Below are 26,952 nucleotides of genomic sequence, written 5' to 3'. Positions count from 1 at the left end.
GTCTGCACAGTTTGTTGATCCTGTCTATGGATTTGCTGAGTATGCATGCAGACTAAGAATCTCAGGGTTGTATATGGTGACATGCGTGCACTCTGATAATAAATTTTACTTTGAACATCCTTCCTATAATATTTAGGAACTTCAAAGCATTAAACTGATTCAAAGGAAATGGGAATCTGGGAACACCAGTGTGACTTCGTCTTGAAGCGAGGTGTGCCCCTATCTTGTGGTAGCGTGATGACGTTTGTAATTGGTGTATTTTTACATGTAACCTGTAATGAATTATTTAAACAAGCAAAAATGCTTAATCAAACAATATACATACAAGATTACTCAAGTATAACTAACATACTTATCATACATGATCGCCAGTGCGATCACGTTTGCTGTTGTGTGCTGGGGCAGCAGGCTGAGGGTAGCAGACACCAACAGAATCAACAAACTCATTCGTAAGGCCAGTGATGTTGTGGGGATGGAACTGGACTCTCTCACGGTGGTGTCTGAAAAGAGGATGCTGTCCAAGTTGCATGCCATCTTGGACAATATCTCCAAATCTCCCATCCACTACATAATGTACTGTTTGGGCACAGGAGTACATTCAGCCAGAGACTCATTCCTCCGAGATGCAGCACAGAGCGTCTTAGGAGGTCATTCCTGCCTGTGGCCATCAAACTTTACAACTCCTCCCTTGGAGGGTCAGACACCCTGAGCCAATAGGCTGGTTCTGGACTTATTTCATGACATAATTTACATATTACTATTTAACTATTTATGGTTTTATTACTATTTAATTACTAATGGTGCAACTGTAATGAAAACCAATTTCCCCCGGGATCAATGAAGTATGACTATGACTATGACTATGACTATATTAAATACACACTAGGGTAATGATTATTTCTCAGAATAGTTGAAGATAACAAGCAAACACAGCACTTTATGGATGAGATCCCATCGCTGTGAATGCTCCTGAACACTTTCCAGCCCAATACTTTTAGAACAATACAGCATAAGAACGGGCCATTCAGCCCACAATTTTATGCTGAACCTGCTAAAAAGCAAATCAAAAACCCACACACTAATGCCTCCTACCTACACCATGTCCATATTCCTCATCTTCCTGACATCTATGTGCCCATCCAAACATCTCTTAAAAGCTTCTAATGTATTTGCCTCTACCACCATACCAGGCAGCATATTCCAGGCATCCACCTCTCTCTCAGTAAAAAGCTTAGCCCTCACATTCCCCCTTGAACCTACCCCCTCTCACCTTCAATGCCACCTTCTGGTGTTAGACATTCCAACCCTGAGAAACAGATATTCCCCTTCTACTCTATCTATGCCTCTCATAATCTTACAAACCTCTATCAGATCTCCCCTCAGCTTCCATGGAAAAGCATTTGAATTCTGAGGGACTGAGTATATAGTAATGGTAAGACTCTTGGCAGTGTGGAGGATCAGAGGGATCTTGGGGTCCGATCCATAGGACACTCAAAGCTGCTACGCAGGTTGACTCTGTGGTTAAGAAGGCATCTGGTGTATTGGCCTTCATCAACTGTGGGATTGAGTTTAAGAGCTGAGAGGTAATGTTGCAGCTATATAGGACCCTGGTCAGACCCCACTTGGAGTACTGTGCTCAGTTCTGGTCACCTCACTACAGGAAGGATGTGGAAACTATAGAAAGGGTGCAGAGGAGATTTACAAGGATGTTGCCTGGATTGGGGAGCATGCCTTATGAGAAGAATAGGTTGAGTGAACTCGGCCTTTTCTTCTTGGAGCAGTGGAGGATGAGAGATGACCTGATAGAGGTGTATAAGATGATGAGAGGCATTGATCGTGTGGATAGTCAGAGGCTTTTTCCCAGGGCTGAAATGGTTAACATGAGAGGGCACAGTTTTAAGGTGCTTGGAAGTAGGTACAGAGGAGATGTCAGGGGTAAGTTTTTTTACACAGAGAGCGGTGAGTGCGTGGAATGGGCTGCTGGCGACGGTGGTGAAGGTGGATACCATAGGGCCTTATAAGAGACTCCTGGACAGGTACGTGGAGCTTAGAAAAATAGAGGGCTATGGGTAACCTTTGGTAATTTCCAAAGTAAATACATGTTCGGCACAGCATTGTGGGCCGAAGGGCCTGTATTGTGCTGTGGTTTTCTATGTTTCTATGTTAGACCTGAATTCTAGAAGGGGCAATGTCATGGACCCCTACCATTAACCAAGGGGTCCGTTCAGCCCAGGTTAGGAACCCCTGCTCGAGCAGTTACTAAGAGTCACATAAATTTACCAGTAAACTAAAGTTTAAGAAAAAAGCCCAGCTTAAACTTGTGGGCATGCTACTTAGATGCCAGAATGTGGGTCAACACTTGCTGGCTGTCCCCAGCACATTCTTGGGATTGTTGGTTATTAACAGAATTTCACTGTGTGTTTCGATGTACATGTGATAAATGAATCTGAATCCTCCTTTTAGTTAAACCTTGGCTTAAGATTCCAAACACATTCCTCAGTTATGGAAAAAGAATGGATGGTGTAACATCTATAATTATTGCTGTGGACCATGGATAAAACAGGAACAATTATTAATACAATGAAGTGGTAATGATGATAGAAATAGATGCTAAACTCTGGCCTGGACTGCTCCGGGTATTTGAGTTTAGTGTGAGTACTTGTGTTGGGCAGAGGGAGCTGTTGGCTAAAGCTGTGGAAGAAAAATACACACCACCAGTAAAATAACAGAGCAAAAGTGTAGCCAATCTATAAAAGAAAGGTTTTTGATTGGTCCGATTCCTGAAGCACTATTCCTCCCATCTCTGAATCACCGTCCAATCCTCTACCCTCAGAGATGGGTACGTTCCTCTATTTCCTGCAATCTCACTCTCTCACTCTCCTCTGTCATCAAGCTTTAAGACCAACTGGCCACCTTGTTTCACAATCACAAGTCCTGACGAAGGGTCTCGGCCTGAAACGTCAACTGTTTACGCTTTTCTGTAGGTGCTGCCTGACCTGCTGATTTCTTCCAGCATTTTGTGCGTGTTGTTGGGCCATCTTGTTCAAAGGTTTCAAGGGTTTCAAGGTTTCAAAGGTACATTTAATGTCAGAGAAATGTATACAATATACATCCTGAAATGCTTTTTCTTCACAACCATCCATGAAAACAGAGGAGTGCACCCAAAGAGTGAATGACTGTTAAATGTTCAAACCCCAAAGTACCCCCCCCCAGCTCCCCTCCTTCCTGCGTGTAAGCAGCAGCAAAGCAACGACCCTCTCCCTCCCCACCTCCAAAAAAGCATTGGCACCCACCACCGAGCACTCAAGCATGCAGCAAAGCAACAGCAGAGACACAGACTTGCAGTACCCCAAAGACTACTCGTTCACCCGGTATTTGACATACCACAGGCTCTCTCTCTCTCCCTAATAAGAGAGAAAAGTGTCTCCATTTCACAGTGAGAATCCCATGTTTCTGACTTTGGGTCATTCCCTCTACATTAGAGCCAGCATATAAATACAAATTACTATCGTTGTTGAATCAGGGTTTGTCCATGAAGCAAAGAGGAGCGTGCAAATAAATGAACCTGCTGCACTGGTGTCAATAAATCGATAAGACCATAAGATACAGGAGCAGAATTAGGCCATTCAGCCCCTCAAGTCTGCTCCACCATTCAATCATGGGGTTTTTTTTAATCCTCCTCCTCCCACAACCTTTAGCCCCCTCCTTAATCATGAACCTATCAATTTCTGTCTTAAATACCAACAATGAGTTGGCCTCCACAGTCTTTTGTGGGAAAGAGCTGCAAAAATTCGCCACCCTCTACCTGAAGGACACTCCTTCTCATCTTGGTTTTAAAGAGACATCCCTTTAATCCACGGGTTCCCAGCCGTTTTTGGACCAATACCATTAAGCAAAGGGTCCGAGGACCCCAGGTTGGGAACCCTTGCTTTATTCAGAGGCTGTGTCCTTGGATCCCAGACTTTCCTGAGAATGGAAACATCCTCTCCATGTGTTACGGTATACACCTGACCATGCCAGCCTCCGGGATTTAGATGCTCCAATCCTCTGGAGTATGGATAGCGGGCGCAGTCCTTTTAAAGATCCAGGACGGCTCCGCTAATTGGCGGCCATCTTTTGGGAGATTAGGACCTCGATACAATAGCTATCATGAAAGAGGTAGTGCTGAACAAACTTGTGGACCTGAAGATAGGCAAGTCCCTTGGCCCTGATGGAATGCATCCCAGGGTACTGAAAGAAATAGCAGAAGTTATAGCAGAGGCTTTGGTGATAATTTACCAAAATTCTCTAGACTCTGTGTAGGTCCCGGTGGATTGGAAGATGGCAAATGTCACACTACTGTTCAAAGAAGGTTGTAGGCAGAAGGCAGGTAACTATAGGCCAGTTAGGCTAACATCTGTGGTTGGAAAATTACTTAAAGGTATCATTAAAGAAGAAATAGAGAGGCAGCTGGAAAGAAATGGATTCAGCAAAGGCAGGTCCTGTTTGAAGTGCTTACTGGAGTTCTTTGAGTGGTGAATGTGTGGAATTCTCTGCCCAATGAAGCACTGGAGTAAATATACTACCTCAGTAAATATACTTAAGCCAAGGTTGGATTGATTTTTGCATAGTAGGGGAATTAAAGGTTATGGGGAAAAGGCAGGTAGGGGGAGATGAGTCCATGGTCAGATCAGCCATGATCTTATTGAATGGTGGAGCAAGCTCGACGGGCCAGATGGCCAACTCATGCACCTATTTCTTATGTTCTTATGACCCGAATTTAGGTTCAGTCTCAGTCGTCACTCATCTCTGGTTCAGTCTGCAATTGCGCTGAGGATTTCTGTCTCACTTGGATTCTCGTCTAGTCTCATCGGGTTTTTGTCTAGCAACTAGTCAAGAACCCTGTTCTCGTCTGAGTCTTGATTCTAGTCTCGGATGGTCCAGCGCTTGGGCCCCTACCATCCTCACCCAGGCCTCTCGTCGCACTGTGTCCACTCTATCCAGGCCTTTCAGTACCCTGTAGGTTTCAATGAGTTCCCCCCACATCCTCTGAACTCCATCCAAAGACATCCAACACTCCTCACATGTTAAGCCTTTCATGCCTGGGATCATTTTTGTGAACCTCTTCTGGACCTTCTCCAGGGCCAAGCACATCCTTCCAAAGATCTGGGATCTAATATGGCACTCACTTTTCACATAGACGGCGGGGAGAGGGGAAATGGCCCCAGGTAGTGGCACCTTTTCCTTGAACTCAGTTATCTAGTCAGTGCCCTGTTTCATAGCTTTATCTTGTACTCAGTTACATTGTCCTTTCTCTGAAGGCTTGCGCTGAAGAGACGTTATTGACCCAAAACAAATAGGTCATTGGATCTTTAACAAAGTCCTCAACTGGCTCTGTCCCGCTTGGTGGCGCAATAATATCAGTGCCGGACTCCAGAGCGAAGGTTCCCGAGTTCGAATCCAAGTTGGGCTGAGTGTCGAGCTAGCAACTTGGCCTCGCAAAAACAAGAATAGCTTGCTACGGAAACACCGTCAAAAGACGATGCCCCGATAACTCCACTGCCGAGTTAAGGGCTATTCTTCTTCTTCTTCTTCAATTGGCTCTATGGGGCGACAAGGTAGCGTAGTGGTTAGCACAATGGTTTATTGTGCCAGGGACCCCCGGTTCAATTCCCACTGCTGCCTGTAAGGAGTTTGTATGTTCTCCCCGTGACCTCCTGGGTTTCCCCCAGGTGCTCTGGTTTCCTCCCACAGTCCAAAGACGTACCGGTTGGTAGGTTAATTGGTCCCACGAAATAAGTCGAGGGAGAGTACAGAGAAGATCTACTAGAATGTTACCTGGATTTCAGCATCTAAGTTACAGAGAAAGGTTGAACAAGTTGGGTCTTTATTCATTGGAGTGTAGAAGGTTGAGGGGGGACTTGATAGAGGTATTTAAAATTATGAGGGGGATAGATAGAGTTGACGTAGATAGGCTTTTCCCATTGAGAGTAGGGGAGATTCAAACAAGAGGACATGAGTTGAGAGTTAGGGGGCAAAAGTTTAGGGGTAACATGAGGGGGAACTTCTTTACTCAGAGAGTGGTAGCTGTGTGGAACGAGCTTCCAGCAGAAGTGGTTGAGGCAGGTTCGATGTTGTCGTTTAAGGTTAAATTGGATAGCTATATGGACAGGAAAGGAATGGAGGGTTATGGGCTGAGTGCAGGTCGGTGGGAGTAAGCGTTCGGCACGGACTAGGAGGGCCGAGATTGCCTGTTTCCGTGCTGTAATTGTTATATGGTTATATGATTATCTGAACTGCTGGGCGGTGCAGTTCGAAAGTCCAGGAAGGCCTACCCTACATTGTATCTCAATAAATAAAACAATCAAACACCCTCAACAAAATAGGCTTAATTCTTTTCCAGCTCCCCATGTCCCAACCCAACACCCCCCACAACAGCTTCTATTTCTTTAAGTCAGGTTACACCCCTGGTTATCAGTTAGGTCTGAGTCGATCGTTCTCTTCATATGATTCTAACAGACGGCAAATGGAACAATAATCCCATTCAGGAACTGGGTCAATATAACAAATGGAGTCACAACAAAGATAGGGAACAAAAGGTCCCAAACGAGTCTAGTTTCTTTTCAGTGAAAATGAGAACAGTTTTTTTTATTTTTGGTAGGCTTGGTTTATTCTTGTAAAGCATTTTCAAGATTCCCATCAGTGCTGGTGCACCCACAATGAACGAAGTCTGTAAAGAGGAATTTGTGTAACACAATAGTCGCAGCTGGTTAAATCTTTCCTGAGTGTGAAAGTGGGTACTCACCTCTTTCATACGGTTGAGTTGCAGGCGCTCCATGGCAGAAATTGCCTCCTTTGACATCTCTCCCATGGATCAAGGAGGCTTTTGTGAGGCTGGCAGAGTGCGGGAAACCAAAATAAATCAATATCTTTGTTCCCAGCGCTTAGAAAGGAAACAATTAACATCTTTAAAAAATCTGGCAGTGTAGATTTTTTTTAAGCGGCCACTGGAATTCTTGGTGTAAGAGGTGACGGAAGGGGAGATTGACAATCACCATCCTCTGCAGTTACTTAATACAGATTGTTTTCTTTTCTATTTCAGTACAAATCGAATGGGCCGGCCCACTATTAAGAGGGCCCCAGCAAAAGAGAGAGAGGCAATTTATTGGACTGAGGGTCTTCTAGTGCAGGAATTTGATTCTCAAGTCCTGTCCACCGCCACAGCTCAGAGAACGTGGTGACGGCGAGGGTTTCCGCCGGGTGCTCTGGTTTCCTCCCACAGTCCGAAGACCTGCTGGTTGGTAGGTTAATTGGTCGTTGTAAATTGTCCCGGGATTAGGCTGGGATTAAAGCCCAGGATTGGTGGGTGGCACAACTAAAAGGGCTGGAATGGCCTACTCTCCACTATATTTCAATAAATAAATGTAATTGGGAATGCAAGAGAGAAGGGGAAGATATTAATGGTTTGTGCAGTACATAGCGAGAATATATCTCTGAGTATATTCCTAACTTCTGGTTAAAATGGTACTACCGAACCCATGCGACAGATCACTGGCAGTTAAAAAGTTAAGAAGTCCGACTAAACATATCACTAAAAGCAGCTTTTCTGAGGTAAGTTCTGTTAAATTATCGCCGCAGACAGTGAGGGGGCAAGTGATGGCGAGGTAAGTTTTGGGGGTGGGGGGTGAGCCGGGATGGTGTGTTGCAGAACTTGTGAAGATGGAGTCAGCCATACAGAGAGGAGAGGGTGAGACAGAGGGGCTCTGATGCCCGTCCCACTGGCCCAGGTGCGAGGCTGGATTGCTCTGGGCACCAAGAGGAGCAGTCAGGGCAGAGGGGATTCGATGCCCATACAACTGGCCCGAGTGTGAGGTTGGATCGCTCTGGGCACTGAGCTGATTGGAAGAGCTTGAGAACAGTTTTGGGCTGGGCAGCGAAATCTGGGCCTGGTGCGAGTCGCTAGCCAGCTTTGGTTAGGCCCCAAGCCCTTCGCAGTAGCCGGGTCCGAGTGTGAGATGCGATCCGCTGTTCAGACAGTTTAAACGCCGGCCCAGATTGGAGGCGAGAAATGATTTCACTCGCTCTTCACCTTGTTCACTCCTCCCTCCAGGGTAGCAGAGCCTTTTGCTGTTCCGTTGTTTGGTCAATTTAAATGCCGGCCCAGACAGACTGAAATGACAGGGCGTCGGGATCCGAGCTCGCTCTCCGTGATGGTCACTCATCTCCCCATGGTGCTGAGGCTGTGAAGACTGCCACAGCTGCTGTGCTTCGTGCCCGCTAATATAATAAGCAAGACTTTGGGCCTACTCCGGGCTGATCCAGCGTTTGGATCTGAGGACTCATTTTGGTTTGGAGTGTTGTTGTTCGCTTCAATTGTTTGCATGATTTGTGGGTTTTTTTCTTTCTCTTGCGCATCGGGTGTTGGTCCTTTTATTTTTCTTCAGTTGGCTTCTTTTGGGTTTCTTGCTTTGTGGCTGCCCGTAAGCAAACAAATCTCAAGGTGGTTTAATTTATACATTCTTTGATGATAAAAGTACTTTGAATCTTGGAATCTAAGTACTGCACAGCTTCGTATGTATCCTAAGTAAGCATGAAACCTATCAAATCTTGAAAGGACTTGATAGAATAAAGGAGAGGCTGGTCGGAAGCCCGAAGTTTTTGGATGGATGGACTCAGTGTCGGCTGTGGTCGGGTGCTTCCAAGGCATTGGCAAGTTGACGGTGCCTGGAGGTTTATGGCAGGGAGTTTCTCCCTTTTGCCGCCTGCTGTCAGGGATTCGGGGACTTTTGAGACTATTTACCGTGCCCATGGTTTGTTCTTCATCAAATTATGGTATTGCTTTGCACTGCTGTAACTATATGTTATAATTATGTGGTTCTGTCAGTGTTAGTCTTTGGTTTGTCCTGTGTTCTGTGATATCACTCCGGAGAAACATTGTACCATTTCTTAATGCATGTATGCATTTCTAAATCACAATAAAAAGAGGACTGAATGTTCTCATAATCTAAATGTGGAGAGAATGTTTCTTATGGTGTGGGAGTCTAGGACCAGAGGGCACAGCCTCAGAGTAGAAAGACATCCATTTAGAACAGAGATGAGGAGGAATTTCTTTAGCCAGAGGGTGGTGAATCTGTGGAATTCATTGTCACAGATGGCTATGGAGGCCAAGTCATTGGGTGTATTTAAAAGGGAGGGTGATAGATTTTTGATTAGTAAGGGCATCAAAGGTTATGGGAAGAAGGCAAGAGAGTGGGGTTGGGAGGGATAACAAGTCAACCATGATGGAATGGTGGGGCTGAATGGCCTAATTCTGCTACTATGAATAATGGGTTTTTGGTATGTTATCTGCTCTGGCCAAATTGTAAGAAATTGTGATCGCAGCTGGGTCCATTATTTAAACCAGCCTCCACTCCATGGAGATGCAGGAGACTTTACAGATGCTGAGACAAGTTGCTGGAGGGACCCTGCAGGTCAGACATCTGTGGAGAATCATGGACAGCTGACGTTTTGGGTAGAGGCGCCAGCCTAGAGGAAGGGTCTTCACCGAGACGTTGAATGGTTATCTCCTTCCACGGATGCTGCCTGACCTGCTGAGGTCTTCCACCATCCCGTGTATTGCTCCCCTCCACCCGACGCCATCTACCCTTCCCACGGCCTCAGGATGCCGGCCAAGGACCATTTCCATCCTCTCCCCCAGTTTCCATCAGGCAGAAGATATAAAGCTTGAGAACCCGTACTACCAGGTTCTAACCTCTTGATGGAACCTCTAATATGATAAAGATCAACTCTTGATCCCTCAATCCACCTCATCGTGACCTGCCCGTTATCTGTAACCATAACACTATATTCTTTTCTTTTCCTTCTTTTTTTCTGGCGTGTGCCTGCCTGCGTGTGAGTCTGCGCGTGTGCGTGTGTGCGTCCGTGATGATGTCTTTTTCATGGCTTTTACAAGGCGCGGAGCGAGAGAGAGAGAGACTGTGCGGCGCTCCACTCCTCACACGGACATTCTTGCAGTATTTTTTTTCCCTTTTATTTTACGAGGTCGAGTTGCGATCTCGACACTCAACCTGGCACGGATGGAAAGCGTACTTGGGAGCGGACCCGACTGGTCTTGAACCCGGGAACCTCCACTCCCGGGTCCGGCGCCGATATCATTGTGCCACTAGCCGGCCCGATATATATATTCTTTATTTTTATTACTACCTCAGTGTAATTATGTATGAGTGCATTATTCTCTGCAACATCCTCCATCCCCTACCACTGAACATACTTTTGCCCCCCTCCCTCATGGCAGATATCCCTGCAAGCAGCTAAAGTGCTATATCTGCCGTTCACCTCCGTTCAGAACCCCAGTAGTCCTGCCAGGTGAGGCAACACTTCACTCAGGGTCATCTACTGTGTCCAGTGCTCCTGATGTGACCTCCCCTACATCGGTGAGACCCATTGTAAATTGGGGGACCTGCTTCGTCGAGCACCTCCGCACCATCATCCACAAGCGGGACTTCCTGGTGGCCAAGTACTCTAATTCCAATTCCCACTTCCGTTCCGACATGCCAAGATGAGGCCACCCTCAGGGTGGAGGAGCAACACCTTATATCCAGTCTGCATACCTGCCAACCTGATGGTATGAATATCGATTTCTCCTACTGGTGAACAAAATTGCCCTTCACTTCCTCTGTTCCCCACTCAGACCTTTTACTTCTTCTCACCTGCCTATCACTCCCCTGGGTCCCCTCCTCCTTCCCTTTCTCCATTTGTCCACTTTCCTCTCCTATCAGATTCTTTTTTCTCCAGCCCTTGATCTTTCCCCCCCACTTGGCTTCACTAATCACTTTCCAGCTATCCTCCTTAACCCTTCCCCCACCTTTTAATTCAGGCATCTCCTCCCTTCACTCTCTGTCTCAATGAAGGGTCTCGGCCCGAAACGTCGACTGTTGACTCTTTTCCATAGATGCTGCCTGACCTGCTGAGTTCCCCCAGCATTCTGTGTGCGTTGCTTGGATTTCCTGCATCTGCAGAAATTTTCATGTTTATGTATGAAAAGGTTTTCATGGACAGCAGGCAAAGAGAAACTTTTCCCTGTATGAGACCATGTGCCCAACAGAATCAGGTTTAATTAGAAAGAACCAATTATCAATGACCCTCTTTTGACTGAATTGGAGTCCTGTCTTCCATCTTTTATGGAAGTAAATACTTTATACTTTATTGTCGGCAAACAATTGATACTGGAACGTACAACCATCATAGCGATATTTGATTCTGCGCTTCCCGCTCCCTGGATTACAAATTGGTAGTAAATATTAAAAATGTAAATTATAAATCATAAATAGAAAATAGAAAAATGGAAAGTAAGGTAGTGCAAAAAAAACCGAGATGCAGGTCTGGATATTTGGAGGGTACGGCCCAGATCCGGGTCAGGATCTGTTCAGCAGTCTTATCACAGTTGGAAAGAAGCTGTTCCCAAATCTGGCCGTACGAGTCTTCAAGCTCCTGAGCCTTCTCCCAGAGGGAAGAGGGACGAAAAGTTAAAAATGACTTAACGACCATGATCCAGGTCAGTAGTTCCCAACCTTTATCATGTCATGGACCTCTACCATTAACCGAGGGGTCCATGGGGACCAGGTTGGGAACTCCTGATCTAGGGAGCTCTCCCAGTGTGTCTTGTCCAGCTTTAAAGGTAATTGCCTGGCAATCTATTTCATCATTGCTGGAGGAAGCTTGTGAAGTGCAAGCAGGTAAAAAATTGTTGAATATGAAATACTCTGCCCCATCCCACACTCAAAAAAGGTGCTAACTGAATATAAATCACAAATCAAATATATTATGGTTTAACATTATAGAGGATATCCCTGGATTACAAGCAACTGATTTAATGATCCCTATAAATTCAAGGGTCTCTCATAAGATTATTAATTTCAAAGGCTGACATACATACTCACATTCATTCCAGTGAATGAAAGAACCGGTTTCTTCTCTCCCTCCACTTTTCAGAATTGTTTCTTTCCCCCTGTGAGTCTTATATGCTTTTGATGCCATTTGTTTCAATGCTGTGAAGGCAGGGTTATCATTATCAAGTGATTTCTGTGCATCTTTCCACCTTATGTGCAAAATCAACATCAAGGCACCTATAGAAGCGGAACCTGTCCATGACCCAGGTGAACTATATTTGGTCAGAATGTAGCCGTCCAGATTGAATGACTCTCAGAACTGTGTTAGGTGTCTCAGAAGTAATTAAAACATTTTTTTTTCTTTTAATGAAGGCTGTTTATTTTAAAGTCGCATTTCTGTCATTATTTTGGAGGATACACAGGTTTTTCAGCATGCTGAAATGCAAAACCTTACACCAGACCTGTTCCTGAAGTTGAGTTTGGAATTTCACTGTAGCTCTTTGCCTTGTTCAGAAAAAAAAAACTCATGTATCATTTAAATAAACATCAGTCCATTCAGGAAAGGATTTGTTCCACCTAGCTACCTAACTGTGCGTGATGCCAAACTGTGACATTTTCTAAAGAATATTTGTGGTTGCCTTGTCAACAAGTCATTTGAAAGGATATTCAGTTACTGAGAAAGTAGCTTCACTTTCTGAAGTGATGCGTCTCTGCCTAAGTGATTGCTATGACCTTGTGCTATCAGGAGAAACTGGATGTGATGGCATTTTTTTTTGGCGATGTTGCTTTATTGATCAAAACCTTTTAGAGGGTCATGGCAGAGAGCTGCAACCAGTTAGCACCGCTCCTTTCCGCAGAAAGTACCGTGGTACACCGGCGGGCTCACAGTGTATCAATCAATTGCTGTCATTATCCTTGAATAGAGATTCAGCTCACAAATCATTCAAAGAGATCGATGAGTGAAGCCATTCCATTCAACGTTATTTCATTTAATTCATTCATAGGCTGCAGGCAGCACTGAAGGCAAGCAGTTATCCTCCTTGTAACCAATTCATCAAATGGTGGAACTAATCTTTAACTGATTATCCCCTCAAATCCTTTAATGAATTTGAGTATATTTATTAAATCTCTTCTGAGCTTTCAATACTCCAGTAATTGTTCTTTCTTCACATATTTCTTATATTTATAAATTCATTTTTCCCCAGTATTATCTGGTGACGTCTTTCAGTTAGTCCACGAAACTGTTTCTTTCACTTTTTTTACGCCTTCTTTTTCTGTGGTTTTGGTACTGTTGGAGCCTGTGATCTACATGTTGATTGTGTGCTTTTGGGCCAGCTCTGGCACCTTTGCTGTCTCTGAGGGTGCTCCACGAGGTGAGTGGTCTCGAGTCGAAGAAGTTTAGAGACCATGACTGACTCCACTTCTCGCTGATCTAGCCGATTAAAGCGCCGAGGAAGATTGAAACATCGAGGCGGGTGCAGAAGCCGAGCGAGTGTTCAGCGCCATCTACCAGCCCCTCACTCACTGCTGCCAGACATAGGCTCCTGAGTGTCTGATCTCTCTCTCTCTCTCTCTCTCTCTCTCTCTCTCTCCCTCCCTCCCTCCCTTTTGATGCTGTTGGAAGAAGATACCAAAGTTCTGGGTCTGCGGTTTATGGATTGGACTGAGGTTCAATTGTACTCTTTCGATCTCGTGTTTTTATACTCTGTGTTTTCACTCATCCTTACCTGTTGCCATTTGTGTGATTTGTTTGATTATTTTGCATGGGGGGGGGTTGGCCAATGTTGTTGTTTCAGTTTGTGTGATTTGTTTTTTTAACGGGGAGGGGTTGATGTTTTTCTTTGAATTGCTCGCATGATTTTCTTTGTTTCATGGCTGTCCGGAGAAGATGAATCTCAGAGTTGTATAGTGCATAAATACTTCAATAAAAAATGTATTCTGAACTTTTGAACTTTGATATTTATGTCTTGTGCATTCTTGAAGTTAATGGATCTCAGGGTAGTATGTGGTGACATATATATGTACGTTGATAATACTTTACCTTAAACTATCAACTTTCTGTATCCATATACATAAACAGTATAGAATGTTGTAAATATGACCTACCTAAAATCTTATACAAATATTTTTACAGGATATCAGTGATACTTAAGGCACTTAAGGATATCAGTGATATAATTGCTCACTCCTAAATTCCTTTACAAATGTCATTAGGTAGCACCTTTCAACAACTATAATGCAAGTGGTAAATGCTACAATGGTGTTGTTGGGCAAAGAGTTCTAGTACTTTGATCATGAATTCACCAGGAATGATAAGGCATTGAAGAAATTGTTGCACGTCATTGTCGGTAAAATTGCTTCACTTATCTGCAGTAGCATTTCTTCTGGTAACCCATTTAATCTAAGCACATGTTCTAAATTGGCTAGGTAATCTTTGTCTGCCATGCCTTTCAAATTAAAATTGAGGCCTCTCATGAGGGACTTCTTGTTTCTGTACTTGGCAATGGTCTACTGGGCACGTTTCGGATCCATGCATCGTTATTTTCTATCTTATCCGTCTTGTCAATTTCCTTCATTTTCTTCTGCAGTGTTTTCTGCTTCTTATTCCTGGTGCTGGTAACCTTGCACTGCATCACTTCTTCTAATTTTTCCGATCGGTCTTGGCCAACTACCTGCAGGCATTCATCTCCTTCTTTTATAATCTGGCCTTATTATCTAAGGCGATTATCGGCTTCGGTGTTAAGCACTCAGTTCATACACTTCCCGTTCTGCCAGGCAAGTTTCGAGCACCAGGAATATGTTTCCATACCAAGATGGTGGGTCACTTGTTGGCCTTTACTTGCACGAGGTGGAGATCTTCCGTGTCCGCTGGCCATGTCTTTCTAGGTGGCAGAGGTCATAGATTTGGGAGGTGGTGTCAAAGAAGCTTTGGTGACTTGCTCCCTTGAATCCTGTGGATTATATGTGTGTATATATATCCAACTACATTTACCACATACTGTAGGGGCACAGTGGCATAAAGTTAGTGCAATGCTTTACAGTGCTGGATGTACCATAAGATCAGGGTTCGATTCCCCACACTGTCTGTAAGGAGTTTGTACGTTCTCGCCGTGACTGCATGGGTTTTCTTCGGGTACTCCGGTTTCTTCCTACATTCTAAAGGTTAAGAAGTTGTGGGCGTGCCTTGTGGACGCACGGTGACAATTGCAGGCTGCCTCCAGCACAATCCTCCATGATTTGATTTGACGCAATTGACACGTTTCACTGTATGTTTCGATGCACATGTTACAAATAAAGCTAATCTTTTTACCTTTCAAAGATTGTTAAACATGTCTGTATGGGCTTGCATGGACAAACACCACTGCGATTCCTAAACATATCGGATCCCTTGGATTATAATATCCTTCTCTTTATGGTATTTTTCAAAGTAATTTGAAGTTATGGTCTGTGATTTCATTCTAAGGACATTGGCCACTCCACAGTAAGACAAGAGAGAAAGGAACTGTAACTCTAGACTCAATCTTTATGTTGAGGGCTAGAGTAGAGAGCAGCATCTATTTTTGCAGGAATTAGAAAAGTATTTTGCATTATTTTTTATTTTTATTTATTTATTGGACCAGGCTCACTGAGTTGCATCGCCTAGCAACCTACCTCTTTAACCCTGGCCAAACCACGGGACAATTTACAATGACCAATTAACCTACCAACCGGAACGTCTTTGGACTGTGGGAGGAGAGCGGAGCACCTGGGGGAAACCCACACGGTCACTTACAGGCAGCGGCAAGAATTGAACCCGGGTCGCGAGTACTAGAAGCATTGGGTTCTGGCACCAACATCGCATGCCCACAACTCAGTAACCTCCCCCTTCCCCATACGCCTTCGGACTGTGGAAGGAAACCGGAGCACTTGGAGGAAACCTGTTGCTATTACGGGGAGAACGTACAAACTCCTTGCAGATGGCGCTGGAACTGAACTCTGAACACTGGAACACCCCGGGTTATCACAGAGTCACGCTAGCCACCACATTACCATGGCTCCCCACAGACATCATATAACTAATGTCAAAAGAATAGCCAGAGATCAAGAATTGGAAGGCAGGAACTCAGGAAATTTTTTTTTTAAATCACCAGGAAAAAATACCTAACAAATAATTTTGGACAGTGGACTGAAAATTGTCCCTCATTAGTGAGAGAGCGAGGGCCTGTTGAGATGGTGAGGTTTTGGGGTGGGCAGTAGTTTTTGATGGTCTATAATTCATGTTTTCTGGGGGCTTGCTATTGTATGGACGGAGGTGGGGGGGCTGATGCTTCTTGTTGGGACAAGTGGGCAAGGGGGAGAGTTGCTGCTTGTGTGTGGAAGAGGAGATAGGTGGAGATAAGGAGGAATTTCTTCAGCCAAAGGGAATTCATTGCCACGGACAGCTGTGGAGGCCAAATCATTCGGTATATTTCAAGCGGAGGTGGATGGGTTGATTCGTAACTTGATTAGTAAGGGTGTCAAAGGTTACAGGGTAAAGGCAGGAGGAGGGGGTTGAGGGGGATAATAAGTCAGCCATGATGAAAGGCTTTTGGGAAGCGGTGGGAACCAGACCCGCTCATAGCCATCCTTGGAGCAACAAGCTCCCTATCTTCAGCCAATAAGTAAGAAAAAATGGCTGTATTGTTTGGAATGGTGATTGCTAAGAAGTTTTAATCCTGCAAATGTGGAAAATGGACTCTGTGCCTACGTACAATCTCTGGCTGAGAGAACTGGCAAATATTTTACATTTGAAGAGACTGAGACTATGTAATGAGGACAGAGGGGACATCTTTGGAAGGATATGGGGCCCTGTATTGGACTTTCCTACGTGGTGAGGACTGAGGTTTTTTGGTGCGGTGCACCTCTGCCGTGTATGTCTACTTTTGCCTTTATATTTTTCTCCCTTTTGCTGCTCAATATTTAATTTGATTTTGTTAAGGTCGTGGTTTTTGTGGATGTGCTTGTATTTTTTTTGTTTGTTTGTTATAAAAAAAATGAAAAGAACATATAAAAAATTCCCTTTCCTCTCTCCCCCCCAACCCACATCCTCTCCCCTCCAACACCAGGAAATGCCTCCAGTCTCCAGCATCCAGCATCCAGGCCTCAGCCTTTGGACTTCAACTTCCAGACATAGCATCTGCCATGGGGTAAAGATTAGAATCTGTGATTCAGAGGACACTTAGACGTAATGTAATGAGTTGTGTGTCACAGACCCTCAAACTTATTACAATGAAGTTACTGTTTCTAAATAAGGAAGTGGTGAAGAGGACATTATGACATTACAAAGACATGTGGATAAGTTGGGTAAAGATCTGGCAAATGTGGGAGAGTGGAAGATTCCAGAGAACTGACATGATGAGAGACCTGGGGTTCCCAGTGCATGAATGGGAAAAAGCTGACGTTTAGGTTTACCAAACAATTAGGAATACTTACTTACTTACCGTCCCTGACGCCACTGGCACTCAGGGCAACAATAAAGGTCTTTCATCTCTGCCTGTATAGAATAATTCTTCTTTGCTGTTTTCCTAACAATTGCTTTTTGACCAGTCAGGGTTGCTAACCCTGAGCTGAACTCCCAAGCCTGGAAGACTGACGGACCACTCTTAGTCTGGCCTCTACTCTTTGACCTGATTGGCATGGGTGACCCTACCAACAGCCAAAGCATAAAGCCCTGACTCCAGCCAACACAGCTCTCCAGATCACTCCAACCCCAAGGTTGTGTTCCTCTTGGAGCAACTAGGAATACTAAGAGAATAATATTGTGAAGCCAACTGAGCACAGAAATTAGGATCAGAATTAGAATCAGGTTTAATATCAGCGGCACAACTCATGAAATTTGGTGTCTTGTGGCAGCAGTGCAATGCAATGTATAATAATAAAAAAACTTTGAATTACAATAAGAAACATATTTTTAAAAATATATTAAATCAGTGCAAAAAGACAGCAAAAAAAATTGATTCATTGTCCATTCAGAAATCTGATGGCACAGAGGAAGAAGCTGTTCCTGAATCATTGAGTGTGTGTCTTCAGGCTCCTGTATCTTCTTTACGGTAGCAATGAGAAGACGACACGTCTTGGGTGATGGGGGTCCTTAATGATGGATGCCGCCTTTTAGAGGCATTGCCTTTTGGAGATGTCCTTCATAGTGCCCATGATGGAGCTGGCTGAATTTGCAACTTTCTGCAGCTTTTTCCAACCATTGCGGTCACCGGTCCATACCAGATGGTGATGCAACCAGTTGGAAGGCTCTCCATGGTACACCTGTAGAAATTTGCGCGAGTCTTTAACGTCATACCAAGTCTCCTCAAATTCCTGACGAAAAATAGCTGCTGTTGAGCCTTCTTCAGAGATGTTGACACCCAGGCACTTGAAAGTGCTTACCCTTTCCAATACTGATCCCTCGGTAGGGTCTAGTGTGTGTTCCCTCAACTTTTCCTTTCTGAAGTTCGCAATCAATCTCTTGGTCTTACTGATGTTGAGTGCAAAGTTGCTGTTAGGATCTATCTTACTCCTGTACACCTCCTGTCACCATCTGAAACTATCCCAACAATAGTTGTGTCGTAGGCAAATTTATAGATGGCATTTGAGCTGTGCCCAGCCACAGTTGTGGGTGTAGAGAGAGTAGAGCCGTGGACCAAGCACACATCCTAGAGGTGTGCCAGTGCTGCTTGTTAGCGACGAGGATAGTTTACTTCCAATCCACACAAACTGTGATCTCCCAATGAGGAAGTCAAGGATCCAGTGGCAGAGGGAGGTGCATAGTCCCAGGTTTTGGAGATGGTTGATTAGTACTGAGGGTACGATGGTGATGAATGCTGAGCTGTCATCAATAAACAGCAGCCTGGCGTAGGTATTGCTATTACCCAGGTGATCCAAGGCCAAGTGGAGAGCCAGTGAGATTGCATCAACTGTCGACCTATTGCGCTGATAGGCAAATTGGAGCAGGTCGAAGTCCTTGCTTAGGCAAGAGTTGACTCTGTCCATGACCAACCTCTCAAAACACTTCATCCACAGTAGATGTGAGTGCCATGGGGAGATAGTTGTTGAGGCCGCTCACCCTGCTCTTCTTGGGCACAGGTATGATTGAAGCAGGTGGGAATTCCTTCAACGCTCCTACCAGTTGGCCGGCTTGGGCTTTCAGCGTCCTACCAGGTACAACATCTTGCAAGGGTTCCGCTGAAGGGATGTTCCGAGTCAGAGATCACAGGGTTACCGGACGCTGCAAGAATTTGCACAGGTGTAGCTTTATTCTTCTTTCCAAAATGTGCATAAAAGATGTTGAGCTCGTCTGCGAGCGAAGCATCGCGGCCACTCATGATGTTAGGTTTTGCCTTTTAGAAAGTAATGGGCTGCAATCCCTGCCAGAACTGACATGCATCTGATTGTGTCTCTAACCTCAATCCGAATTGTATTTTCATTCTTAAAAATAACCCTTCGTAGGTCCTACCTGGGCTTCTTGTATAGTTCTGGGTCACTAGTCCTGAGTGCCACAGACCTAGCCCTCAGTGGACTGCGAATCTCCTGAATCATCTACGGCTTCAGCTTTGGGTGTGTCCGGTATGTTCTCGAAGGCACACGCTCATCCATGCAGGTCTTGATGAAGATAATGACAACCGTAGTGTGTTCACTCCGATTCGAAGATGAATAACCTGAATATTGCCTGGTCCATAGTAGGAAAGTTATGTCCATTATGCAGGGAATTCGTGAATCCACATCTAGAGTATTGGGTGCAACATTAGTCACCTTATTAAAGGAAGGGTTTTAAGATATTGAATGCATGCACACATACTGGGGCAGCACAGAAGTGTAGCGGTTAGCTTAAACACAATTATAGAGCCAGCGATTGCCAGTTGGATTCAAATCCTGCCACCGTCATGGTCATAGAAAAGTACAGCACAGAAACAGGCCCTTTGGCCCATCTAGCCTGTGATTAACCATTTAAACCGCCTACTCCCATTGACCTGCACTGGGTCCATATCCCTACCATCCATGTACCTATCTAAACCTCTCTTAAACATTGAAATCGAGCTCGCCTGCACCACTTGTGCTGGCAGCTCATTCCACACTCTCACAACCCTCTGAATGAAGAAGCTTCCCCTCATGTTCCTCTTAAACTTTTCACCTTTCACCCTTAACCCATGACCTCTGGTTGTAGTCTCACACAACCTCCGTGGATAAAGCCTGCTTGCGTTTACTCTGTCTATACCCCTCATAATCTTGTATACCTCTATCAAACCTCCTCTCAATCTTCTACGTTCCAAGGAATGAAGTACTAACCTATTCAATCTTTCCTTATAACTCAGGACCTCCAGACCCCGCAACACCCTTGAAAAATTTCTCTGTACTCCTTCAACCTTATTTACATCTTTGCTGTAGGTAGGTGACCAAAACTGCGCACAATAATCCAGATTGGGTCTCGCCAATGTCTCATACATTTTCAGCAGAACTTCTCGTCTCCTGCACTCAATACTTTGACTCATGAAGGTTGATGGGTCAGAAGTTTTCTTTACGGCCCTATGACGCTTTCTGTAAGGAGTTTGTACACTCTCCCCGTGAACACGTGGTCTTCCGCCAGCTGCTCTGGTTTCCTCCTACATTGCAAAGCTGTACGGGTTAGGGTTAGTGAGTTTTGGGCTTCCTACGTTTGCACCGGAAGTGTGGCAACACTTGCAGGCTGCCCAACACAACTCCCCGCTGATTTGATTTGATGCACACTGCACACTTCACTGTATTTGTTGATGCACATGTGACAAATAAAGCCAGCCTTTATCTTTAGCAGGAGTAGAGGGTATTTAATTGAAATATACAAAATCTTAAAAGTGATTTGGCTCTTAGGGTGTGGGTCAGTGTTTAAAATTACGGGGTCACTACAAAAGACAGAGTAAAACTCCAGGAAGAACTGTATAATCTTCTCTGATAGGGTGCACGTCAAGTCTAGTGGAAATAGTCACTGAGTAATTTAATGCTGAGGTATACATATTCTGAATAAACAAGAGGGTGGGAGTTACCACAGGAGTCAAGAATAAAGAATTTGAGGTTAAAATTAGATCCACTCTGATATTATTTGGGTAGGAAAAAGGTCTATTTCTGCTCCTAAACATATGCAATACATCTGATTATGCTGTTCCAGTTCGTGTTGATAACTCATTAGCTTAAGGCATCCAGTGGTGAGTTGGCTTTGCATTTATATTTTGCGTGGATAGAGAGTTCCCACACTAAGCAAGCATTCCCAGCTCTGGGATATGTTACTGCCTGGCCTGCTGAGTTCCTGCAGCACTTTGTGTGTGTTGCTTTGGGTTTCCAGCATCTGTAGGTTTTCTCGTGCTTGTGATACCACCACTGGACCACAACATCTGTTCGAGGCATGCCTGCCCTGAAGAAGTTTAAATCTTCCCTTCGACGGGGACTTCAGCAAAACTCTCTCTCTCGTTTCTCCCCCCCCCCCACCACAAACCCCGTGATCTCTCCGGCCCTCCGAAAGAGTCGGAGACCACGTATCCTTTCTGGGAACTTGTCTTCACAGCCCACTTGTGCCACATTGCCTCCAGGTCCATTTTCAGGCTTCTCGATTCAGACCCTCCAAGGACCCCAGAAACTCACATGCAATTGACCGCTTCTCCCTCCGCCTTCTAGGCGCCACCCTTTCTGCCTCGAGGAGATACCTGGCGGCCCTGTCCGCTTCGGTGCCACAGCTCCAGGGTTCTCTCGTCCTCTGCGTGCAATTGACCTCTTCGTAGATGCTGCCTGGCCTGCTGTGTTCCTCCAGCATTTCGAGTGTGGGATACGTTAATAAGGCAAGATAGGAGGCTGGGGACTTGAACTAGGGGATATAGCCTCACGATTAGGGAGAGTAGATTTAGGACGGAGATGAGGAGGAACTGCTTTTCCCAGAGACTGGTGAATTTGTGGAATTCTCTGCCCAATGGGGAAGTGGAGGCTACCTCAGTAAGTACATTTCAGACAAGGTTGGATAGATTTTTACATAGTAAGAGAATTAGGGGTTATGGGGAAAAGACAGGTAGGTGGAGATGAGTCCAGGGCCGGATCAGCCATGATCTTACTGAATGGCGGGGCAGGCTCGACAGACCATATGGCCTACTCCTGCTCCTATTTCTTATGTCCTCATGTGGACCTGCTCCCCATTTTAAAATTGATGGTTATCAGTGGACTTCACTTCAGTCTCTTCATCTCAACACGGTTTTTGCAGATACCAAGTATCCAAGGTTTACGACAAGGGTAACCCCAACTTTTTTGAGATGAAATGAGCACCGTTCTACCTGATGCTTCGTTGCTTTCGTTTGCGCCACAATCGGGCAGATGTAAGGGGCCTGACTGCGAGTTGCTTGGATTTGAGTTAACTTGGTTAGAAGACAGTCAGCCCGGATTTGGTAGCTGTTTTTGTGAGCCGCCTGTGGGAGCTGGAATCCAAGCGGGGGCTTTTTCGATTTACTTTTCAAGTAGAATCACCACAGTATTTACTCAGGGGTCCATCTTGTTCATGAGGGTGGGGGAAGACAAGGCCTAGAGGTTATGGGTTAAGGGTGAAAGTGAAATGTTGAAGGGGAACATGAGGAGGAACTTCTTCGCTGAGAAGGTGGTGCAAGTATGGAATGAGTTGCCAGTGTTAGGCGTGAGTTTGTTTTCAATATTTAAGAGAAATTTGGGTAAGTACATGGATTGGGAGGGGTATGGCGAGCTATGGTCCAGGTACAATTCGATGGGTCTAGGCAGATTATAAATTGAGCATGGACTAGATGGGCTGAAGGGCCTACTTCTGTGCTGTCGTGCTCTATGACTCTATCATCAGAACCTTTTCCATCCAACACTCAGATTAGGTCACTTATCTAAGAAAGGATGTGCTGACGTTGGAGAGGGTTTGAAGGAGGGTCATGAAAATGATTCTGGGACTGAAAGGCTTGTCATATGAGGGGTGTTTGATGGCTCTGGGCCTCCGCCCACCGGAGTTCAGAAGAATGAAGGGCAAGCTCATTGAAACCTATCAAGTGTAGAGAGGCCTTGATAGAGTGGATGTGGAGAGGATGTTTCCTGTGCTGGGCGAGTCTAAGACCAGAGGACACCACCTCAGAATGGAGGGGCATCCCCTTAGAATGGAGATGAGGAGGAATTTCTTTAGCCAGAGAGTGGTGAAGCTGTGGAATTCATTGCCACAGGCGCTATGGAGGCCAAGTCTTTGGTTGATAGATTCTTGATTGATTGGGGCATGAAGGGATACAGGGAGAAGGCAGGAGATGGGGCTGAGAGGGAAATTGGATCAGCCATGATTGATGATTGGCGGAACTGACTCGATGGGCCGAATGGCCTAATTCTGCTCCGAATTTTGTTCAGAATTCCCGCTTCAAGTATCGGCTGGGAATAAAGTGTAGAAAAAAACCTTTCCGGTGATTCTGAGGCCAGTTGCCTGGAACAAGGTTTGATTTTTCAAAAAGTAAATATGCTGCTGCTTCAGAAAGCTCTGGTTAGGCTGCATCGGGAGTATTGCATTAAGATTCTGGTCTCTCCATTACAGGAAGGATGTGGAGGCTTTGGAGAGGATGCAGAGGATATTTACCAGGATGCTGTCTGGATTAGAAGAGAGGATGGACAAACTTGGACTGTTATTCATTTATTGCGTATTATTGCACAGTGGTGAATTATTATTGTGTACTTTATTATTAGTTAATATTATTAATTTTTATTATTATTAAGTGTGTTTTTATATGTTGCTGCTGTAAAAAAAAATTTCCCACTCAGATTCAATAAAGTACTTATTATTATTAATGAGATACAGAGCGGAATAGATCCTTCCGGGCCTTCGAGCTGCACTACCCAGCAATCCCCTGGTTTAATGCTAGCCTAATCATGGGACAATTGAACTACCAACCAGTACATCCTTGGACTCTGGGAGGAAACCGGAGCACCCAGAGGAAATCCACACGGTCGCAGACAGAGTGTACAAACTCCTTACAGGCTGCAGCAGGAATTGAACCTGGGTCACCTGTGCTGTAAACCAGAGCACCTGGAGAAAACTCACATAGTCACAGGGAGAACATACAAACTCCTTCCTGCAGCGGCGGGAGTTGAACCCAGGATGAGTGTACTGTAAAGCAGTGTGCTAACCGTGCCTCCCTGCAGCGATGAAGGCTGAGCGGGGAGACCTCAAGGTTCAAAGCAAATTTATTATCAAAGTATGCCCATATCACTATAAACTACCGTGAGATTCTTTTTCTTGCAGGCATTCACAATAGAACAAGTAAATACAATACAATCAATGAAAAGACATACACAATGACTGTCAAACAACTACCGTGCAAAAGACTTGGTAAAACTTTATAAGATTATGAGGGATATAGGTAGAGTAGACAGTGGGTGTCTATTTTTTCTCCCAGGTCAATGTCTAATACTATCAGTCATGCATTTATGGTGAGAGTGGTAAGTTCAAGGGAAATGTGCGAGCATATTTTTTACACAGAGTGTGGTGGGCACTTGGAATTCGCTGCTTGGGATGACAGTAGAGCAAAATACGAAGAAGTATTGTAAGAGTCTCTTGGAGAGGCGCACGCATGTGCAGGGAATGGAGGGAGATGGACCTCGTGTAGGCAGAAGGAACTAGTTTAGTTAGGGCTTTTAATTACAGTTTGCTTCAGCACAACATCAAGGGTCAAAGGGCATGACCCTCTGCTATTATGATCTACGTGCTAAAATTAGTAGGAAAAAAATGTTCAAATGGTTCAACTTTGTTTCGTCAACCTCTGTGACGAGTACGAATTTCAGGTTGTATACTGTATACGTCCTCTGATATTAAATTGAACCATTTGACTTGAATGTTGTTTATTAAGAAGCCACTGATTCATCTGCGTAAGATAAATTGCTGCTCTCACTGCGGAATATCCTGCGCCCTCTAATGGTGCTCCTTAAGCCAACACATAAAAAGGAAAATATGGACTGATTTATTTACAATGTAGAAGATAAGCTCCCATGTAAATATTATTGAGTCTCGGCAAAAAAATAAAATGGGCATACTCGTAAATATTAAGATTTCCCATGTAATGTGTATGTTACTGTGCCCAGGGAATCGTGATATGGCTTATGTTTGTTAGGAAGCAACGACTGGCAAATAGACAAAACCACAAGGCTGTGTGGAATGTTCAGAATGCAGTGAGAAAGTTGAAACATAGTATTCCTCCCAGTATCCCTAATGGTGTAATATAGAGGGAAAACAAACCCGTGGAATATAGCTTCGTCAACTAGAACCTGCTAAGTACAATACAATCCCACCAAACACAGACAAGCGGTACATTCCTTCAGAATATTCTCTATCTCCTTCTCTCTGCGGTCTTCCTCTCCATCCATGCTGCCTGACCTGTTCAGGTCCTCCAGCATTTTGTGTGTGTTTCTCTCCCTCCCCCTCTCTCCCCACCCTCTTTCCCTCTCTCTCTATCTCTCCCTCCCCTCTCCCCACTCTCTCTTCTCGCTCTCTCTCTCTACCTATCCCTATCTCTCTCACGCACTCTCATGAGCTGTTCCGCAATACGATCTCTAAACATCCGTGCTCCAAAGGTTTTATTCTGGGCAACAATAAAAAAGACAAACTTGAACAACAGTAACTGTTTAACTCTTTGTTGTATCAGTAACTCTTTCTCTCTCACACTCTCTCTCTCTTCCCCCTCTCCCTTTCTCTCCACATCTCTGTCTCTCTCCCTCTCTCTTCCAACCTCTTTCTCTTCCCTCCCTCTCTCACCTCCCCTCAATCCCCCTCCCTCCTCCTCCCTTTCTCTCCCCCTCTCCCTCCCTCTCTCTCTCATTCTCTCCTCTCTCTCACCCCCTCTCTCTGCCCCCTTCCCTTTCTCTCCCCATCTATCCCTGCTTCACTTTCCCAATCCTTCTCTTTTCGTCTCTCTCCCTCCATCTCTCTCTTCCCATCTCTCTCTCTCGCCCTGTCTCCCTCTTCCCCCCTTTCTTTCTTTCCCTCCCCATCTCTCTCTCTCCTCCTCTCTCCCTCTCCCTGATCCCTGCTTTCCAAAACAACAAAGAGGCCTGGAAGACTTACTGGCGCTGGTTTAGAACAGCTCCTGTGTTTTGTCAAATATTCTATTGTTTTTGAAGCCAGTGTTCTGCAGTAAAACAAATATAGTCATTTCCTTTCCTATGATTAAATGTGTCCGGCCCCTTATTTATGGTCTGGTGTGTATGAGTGAGCAAACCCAAACTAAACCCTGATTGCCTGTAATTATCTTCTCTCCTGCTCTTCAGGAAGAAGAAGCTGAAAGGTAAACAAGTATATTTAATGAATAGTTCTGTGACAGCCAAGCTGTGAAGGTAATTAATGGGTAAGCCAGATGTGTCACCTTACCCTTGTAAAGAGTTGATGGTGTGTTTCTTCCATCTCCTACTGTGTGCTGTCAGTTCACGGGCTCGGGGTTCGCAAAACGACCCTGAATGTTCCTTCACCACTTTGTTGCCTTTCCTTTCCGCGCCGTGCAGCGCATCGGGCAGCAACTTAGCCGTTCCTTTGACACTGTTGTCTGTTTTACGAGGCCGGGTTGCCAGCTCGACGCTCAACCCAGCACGAGTGGAAAGCGTGCAAGGTGCCGGCCGGATTCGAACCCGGGGCCACTGGCCTGGAAATCCGGCGCAGAAGCAGTGGAGGCTACCTCAGTAAATACATTTAAAACATGGTTGGATAGATTTTTGCATAGTAAGAGAATTAAGGGTTATGGGGAAAAGGCAGGTAAGTGGAAATGAGTCCATGGTCAGATCAGCCATGATCTTACTGAATGGCGGAGCAAGCTCGACGGGCCAGATGGCCGACTCCTGCTCCTATTTCTTATGTTCTTATGCCACTAACACCACCAGCCGACTTCTTCTCCATTTCGAGTGATCATAAGCTAGGGATCCCTGGTGGAGATGCTGCATATCTCCAAGGAAGCTTTGAGCATATCCTTCAGTCTGCCTGGTAATATTTTCCCCATTACAGAGCTCGGAATAGAGCCTCTATTTCGGAAGGTCTGGTGTCAGCAATGTGAATGCTGTGACCTCACCAATGTAGCCAACTAGATAATCAGGGCCT

The 26,952-nt window shown here is 45.0% G+C and overlaps 1 protein-coding gene across 1 annotated transcript in view; it reads right to left on the bottom strand.

Moving 5' to 3' along the window:
* The window catches only part of LOC134338728 (uncharacterized), a 51,159-nt gene that overhangs the window by 22,550 nt on the left and 1,657 nt on the right, over positions 1 to 26,952 (bottom strand). Inside the window, exons 2-3 of the mRNA XM_063034772.1 lie at positions 26,236 to 26,536; positions 6,785 to 6,873 (exon numbers count right to left, since the gene is read on the bottom strand). Of these exons, the coding sequence (XP_062890842.1) occupies positions 6,785 to 6,873; positions 26,236 to 26,536 (390 nt within the window). The remainder of the gene's footprint in view (positions 1 to 6,784; positions 6,874 to 26,235; positions 26,537 to 26,952) is intronic.

The sequence above is a fragment of the Mobula hypostoma genome, chromosome 28 (genome assembly GCF_963921235.1).
Source record: "Mobula hypostoma chromosome 28, sMobHyp1.1, whole genome shotgun sequence".
Taxonomy (NCBI): Eukaryota; Metazoa; Chordata; class Chondrichthyes; order Myliobatiformes; family Myliobatidae; genus Mobula; species Mobula hypostoma.
The sequence above is the reverse complement of the archived record's forward strand: the minus strand, read 5'-3'. Positions and strand labels throughout refer to the sequence as shown.